At 41.9% G+C, this 6,037-nt stretch overlaps 1 protein-coding gene across 1 annotated transcript; it reads right to left on the bottom strand.

Annotated features, from left to right (window-relative positions):
* Window positions 1-902: 902 nt before the first annotated feature.
* On the bottom strand, window positions 903-5,835 carry med1l (mediator complex subunit 1-like). Its single transcript, XM_070928587.1, has 16 exons — window positions 5,746-5,835; window positions 4,608-4,683; window positions 4,470-4,524; window positions 4,192-4,318; window positions 4,077-4,105; window positions 3,842-3,913; window positions 3,678-3,752; window positions 3,245-3,321; window positions 3,105-3,167; window positions 2,819-2,930; window positions 2,574-2,698; window positions 2,299-2,420; window positions 2,013-2,199; window positions 1,778-1,873; window positions 1,455-1,557; window positions 903-1,260 (listed from the first exon to the last, which is right to left on the bottom strand). The coding sequence occupies exons 1-16, from the start codon at window positions 5,833-5,835 to the stop codon at window positions 903-905; spliced, it is 1,767 nt and encodes a 588-aa protein (XP_070784688.1).
* Between the last annotated feature and the right edge of the window lie 202 nt (window positions 5,836-6,037).

The following is a 6,037-nucleotide window of genomic DNA, read 5'->3' as shown; positions in this document are numbered from 1 at the left end:
TGTGTCTATGAATAGCAGCCATACAGGTCATTGGATATCTAGAAGTGAAGGCACCGGACAAAACCAGTTGTCTGCTGTTGACACGTGACTTAATATTTTAGATACATGTTGAAATTCCTTTCTAAATGCACACAGCCTAAATCTACTGAGGATAACGTGGCATTTTGGTCCACACTGACTTATATTCTCTAATGAGATACACGAGTTAAAGTGGTTTTATATTAAATCTGCTACTCACAAAAGGTCAAAGGTGACTTTTCCTTAAAAGTGCAATGATGGAGCTTTATGAAGGCATAGTTTGTGCACGTGCCTGCATTGCAAAATACATCTGATAGTAGGTCATATTTGTGCTATATTGGAAGTTTCCATTCCACAGAGGTATTGGTGCATTTGTTTAGAAGGAAAAACAATATATTCATGTTGATGAGACCTAAAGTACAATAACACACAATCAACCCTACCGTACCCCCTTGAAAAGTAACCATGCATCCAGCAGAGCTATTTCTTACTGTAACGTGGAGTGTGTTGATCTCTACTTTACTCTTACGAGCCGTCAAGAATGCATCACGCACTTTAGCAATGTTTGATTGGCTCACATGGTACCAATCAACTGGGCTCTTGGCTGTCTGAGAGGGGTCAAACGCCAAACCTCAAACCTTTACAGTCGGCAATCTCTGCCACGCTGGAATGCATAGTAAGAAGCACTTTCTGCAGGAGATGGATGCGATCTTACACTAACTGCAGCCAGAAAGGAGTTACGCATGACATGTTTCATGGTAATCCTGATGTTATGTGTGAATAAAACAGCTGCTTTATCAAAACATTTATTCCATTCTAAACAAAAAATTAAGTAAAAAGAAATCACATTTTAAAAGGCTTAAACATGTAATGCACATACAGCGTTATATCAGCTCTGACAGTTGGCCATTATTAGTCATCCAGTGTGAAAACACACCCACAGGAGTGAATGGGTAAAGGTTGACAGCAGGACTTGTATTTATTTCAGGAAGGAGCTCAGATTTGGCAACAGACATGGCATAGCAGGCTGAACTAGAAACACTTAAGCCGTCCTCTGCCACAGCTGCACTCTGGGAGAACGTGGTCGAGGCGCTGCTGGTGTCGGTCACAGCGGTGCCGGAGGGAGACGAGCGGTCAGTTTCGGCCTCTGTGGTGGCTGGGCGGCGGGGAGAAAGTGGGGCAGAGGTGATCTCCTCTAGCTTGCTGTATAATGTCCTCAGGGTCACAGGGACGGACATGCACCTGAGGCACAGTATTAGAAAGAATGCAAATTTGGCAGGGTTACCACACTGACATAATACTGCTGCATATCAAAACAATTTCACTCTGATTTCCTCATGATGCAAGATGTGGATCCTGCTAAGGAGGGAGGCCTAGCGCCTTCATCCTCTTAAATTGTAAAAAGGAAGGGGCAGATGAAGGTTATGAAGCCATACCTCTCCATGACAGTGGAAAGGTATTCATCCAGAGAGGGATCTCCTATTCCTGCTCCAAATAAAGTACAGGTAATCTGATGAGCATCAGATATGTTCACCAACACTGTGGCAAAAAAAAAAAAAAAAAGATAAAGCACCAATAAATCATACAAACATCAGATGTCATTATTTGCCGAAACCAAAGCCAATCAGATAAATAAGGCCACTGTCGTTGATTCTGAAAAGTTGTCATTTTTCAGATGTTGAGTCTCAGGCGGTGATAATTAGTCTTAACAGTGATACTTAATCTCAGTAAATGAAAATATTCTGTGGCAAATGCGCACAAACAGCGAGGGAGTCGGTGTCAGGACGGTGGAAGGTCACAGAAAAGCTGGTCTCAGACTCCGGAAGGACTTCGAAGTGCAGGTCACCAACCAAACCTGATAGAAAAATCCATCAATTAAACATCACATAACTGACAAATGAAATTTTGTAATTTTTCCTGCCGACTTTGCATGAATGACCTTGTCCATCTTAACAGATTGTGTGATGTAAGAGTACTGCTACCTGTTCTGGTACACTGAGAGGTGACACAGCTCCTCAGCAGGGTGTTAATGGCACACTGATGTCGAAGCAGCTCCAGCAGGGCTGGGACATGGGCGGGGTGGGTGAAGGGAATACTGTCCACTATAGTCCCTCTCTGGGCGGGCGCCTCCCATGCGGCTCCAGGGAGAACATAACTGTGCATCACACCACCAGGAAGAGGCTGGACAGTAAAAAGTATTCATTCCTTTTATGTCATACAGTACATCTGAGGCTTGCATATAAGTGTGTTGATCTTTAAAACACAACACAACACACATACCACTGTAAAAATAGCATCCTTCTCATCTAATGTGTCCCCATGGCCGTTTGCACTTGGTGAACGTCTCATCAGAAGCTGGAGTAAGGGTGCCCACTGCAGGTCAACATCTGGTATGGTCACATCTATGAAATATCACAGAGGGAGAACAAGGGAGCTTGTGATGGGTTGAGGCTGTGGGCTTCTAAGAGAATTTTTAAAAAGAGTGATCTTTACATGATGTGTAAAAAAACACCCCAAACATTTCATACAATATTTGTGGTGAAAAATTGCCTGACCTGTAACTTGGCTGAGCTTGTTTATAAAAGATGGCATCATTGGTATTGCTGGCTGCAGTCTGAGGAGAAAGCAGGCAGGCAGCATCTCATACGGCCCCTCACTCAACGGCAGGAACACAGGACAACTGCCACAGGACACAGCTTCACTATATTAAAACCACCTCTGGCAGAGACATTCACTTTCACTGTGGGGTGTAAAATGAATAGTACCCTGCCGAGTGAGAGATTAAACCGTAACATGTTACCCCTGGGGATCCAGCTGTGGGACCACTGATGCCGTCTGAAGCTTGTGCGTCACATCGCTGACACCTACAGTCACCTGGGCTGTCTGGACGACTGTCTCTGCATCCGTCTTTTCTTCAAAGACAAGAGTTTTTCCAGGAAAAGCTACAATTATTAAGGCCTTTTAAATAACTTTAAATGCATATACGAATGTGCAGCATGCATTTAAACATTTAACAGGTCTATTAGTAAACTATTTTAGTTCACCACCAGGCCAAATCTGACTGTTTGGCAGCTTTGACATCTTACGCAAATCTGAGGTCTTCATTCCATCAGTTGGGGTGATATAGAACTGGATGGTCAGCGGGCAATCTAGAAAGATAAATTAAACATCAATTGAAGAAAAGATGCATGAACAACTTGTGTTTTTCCTTCTTGGTATTATGTACCTTCTTTTCCAGCTATTAGACACCCGATCCTGCCATTGTTAATCATGTCCACTTGGGGGTCAGAGTCCTTCGGCACCCTGAAAGCAGAAAAAAAGACGATTCTATTTTGTATGAGGGCTGCAACAAATCGATTAATCTGCCGTTTATTTTCTTATCATTTAGTTTATGAAACATCAAGTAGTGAAAAATGCTAGAGCTCAAAGTGATGTCCTTTAATTGCTATTTTATCCAAATATGTCAAAATCTAAAACATTTCATGTACCATCATATGATAAAAACAAGCAGCAAGTCCTCATTAAAGAAGCTGGAGCCAGCACATATTTCTTATCAAAATAGATGCTTGTTATGATCAACAAATCACTTAATAGACTAATCGTCGCAGCTCTTAATTGTAGAACAAGCTTTTGGGCTTTCTTGTTTTCACGTCTCTTACCTTGGCAAATGTGATATTTGCTGCAAGTCTTTCCCGAGGCATTGCAGAGATGTTAACAATTTTAATTTGATTTCACTAAAACAAAACAAAAAAGATAGATAAACAATAGATAAATGATGATGTCCATAAATGTAAAGCTTAAAGAACATATTAAGTGTAGGCACTTGTCTCCAGGGATGTTGTACTGGCTGAAGAGGCCTGCCAACTTCATGGGAAACTCAGCAAAATCTTTGGACCTGTGCCAAAAACAAAAACCAGTACGATCAGCATCTAAAACAATTTATCTTTTGTTAATCATTTAAAATAGCACAGTCATCTTCATCTCTATACTTTAGGGGATAATAGCACTGCTGGTTGCAAAATGTCGACATTGAAATTTACCGCCGCTCTAACGCTTACCTCAGCAGCTGAAGGAGGGACTCGCTGGGCTGCAAGACAATTTCACTGTATTACCACGCAGAGAAAAAGGGCGTAATGTGATCGGCATGTTGGTGAAACAGCGCAGTCCACTTACAACAGGGGATCCTCCATGTGGGGCCACTTTTACCTCCTCCACCCCGCCACATGGCAGCAACACCACCTCCAGGTAGAACAAATCAGCTGTCAGGTAGCACGTGGCCTCAGTGATATGGAAGCCCATTCTAGGGAGGACAGATTAGATTATGAACATGGGGAAAAAAACAGACCAATAAAGAGCTCAGAGATCAGGCAGAGTTGATGTCAAATATCACAAGCCTACAATGTCTCAAATGACAGGGAAAGAAAAACTGCATCGGTGAGTGAACTCTTTACCCTTGTTGTTTGGCAATCACTTCCAGACGAGACTTCATGGTTTTCATAGAGGACACTGAAACACACAGAGACTGGCTTACTCACAGGTAAAGTACTAAAAAAAAAAAACACTGGATCATTAATATATTGTTTGTTTACCATTAAACACTTCCTGGAGCCTTTCCAGGGATCTAACCAGCGGCTCACAGGGTTTGGATTCATCCCTGGATTTGTCCTATTAGAGGACAAAGAGAAGGAAAAAAAACACAACAATGGAGCAGTTGTGTGGCAGTGTCCTGCTGGTGTAAACAGTCTTTGGTCCTCCGGGCCCATCCCGCGTCACACTAACTGCACGACGCCATGTCAAAGGGAAGTGTTGACATTAGCTTTGCACTTTGGGATGGGTATGTTTTTATAAACCAGGAAGGCTGCGACATCTTTGTACTGACCAGTCCAATGAAAGTCCTCTTCAGCATCACCGCTGGCAGGAAACTGCATGACTAGCCCCAGCTGCCTTATCCCTTTGGACCACACATCACTTCAGACCACCAAGTGATCAAGTTTCTTTACCAGACTCCAGAGACTGACCACTGCCAAACTCCACTTTGTATTAATCCAAAAAGTATTATCTACCCTGCTGCTCCACCCATGACAAATCTAAAGAGCACACCCTCTCATAGCCTCAGCACACAAGTTCGTATAGCAGCGCTGAATACACTTAAGAGTACTTTGCAGCCTTTTAGTTGAGTGTAAAAGACATCAGGAACTACGAAGCTTTATGATATGATATGTATCTTCCAAAGAATGGAGCATAAACGTCAATCAGGGTAAATATTACAAAAGCAAATGGCTGTTTTGCCAAACAGGATGTGTTAAACACACTAGAAACAAAGCCAAGGCCATAAGGCAACCTAAAAAGCAACCAAGCAACTTTGTTTTGTTTCAAAAGGAATACTACACATACTATGCCATGTGGATCCAAGTAACCAGTCAATGCACAGCCTGCTGATCCAGCAACAAAGACTTGTGTGTTCCAGGACAGATGATCTCATTTTCAGTGCATCACCACACCAGTTCCTGATTCGTAGCACATCATCATATTAGAGAAGCTATCCAGTGACAAGTCTAATAACTTTTATCTAAGAATCAGATAGAATATAGAATTAATAAGAGGAAAACTTTCAAATAAGCCCGCCAATTGGGATTTGGGGTGATATCTATGGTTTGTGCTGTGGAAAGGGGAGTCAAAACTAACAATACAGCATGTATGTGGGAAGATTACTGGGATTAGTCTTACCATGCATCTTCGGACAAGCTGAAATGTTTCATTCCATGTTTTCTCTGCAAATTTCAAGTGCAGGTGAGAGAGTATGGACTTCATCGTCATCACTGAAGCAAACAAAAAGATGAAAATGACAGTCAAAATATTAAAACTCCAACACGCCTTTAAATTTGTTATGGCCTTTTCTTCAATTTTAGACAATTTCAAAGTATATTTTAGCAGTAGCAAAGCCATTTTTGAGTTATAAATACACAGTTACTTGTGTGTTAGGATTTTATAGTAAAAATGCTTGCAGTCAGTCGTTTCT

This window comes from Enoplosus armatus, chromosome 21 (assembly GCF_043641665.1).
Source record: "Enoplosus armatus isolate fEnoArm2 chromosome 21, fEnoArm2.hap1, whole genome shotgun sequence".
Lineage (NCBI taxonomy): Eukaryota > Metazoa > Chordata > Actinopteri > Centrarchiformes > Enoplosidae > Enoplosus > Enoplosus armatus.
Note: the sequence above shows the minus strand (reverse complement) of the source record. Positions and strands in the feature narration are given on the sequence as shown.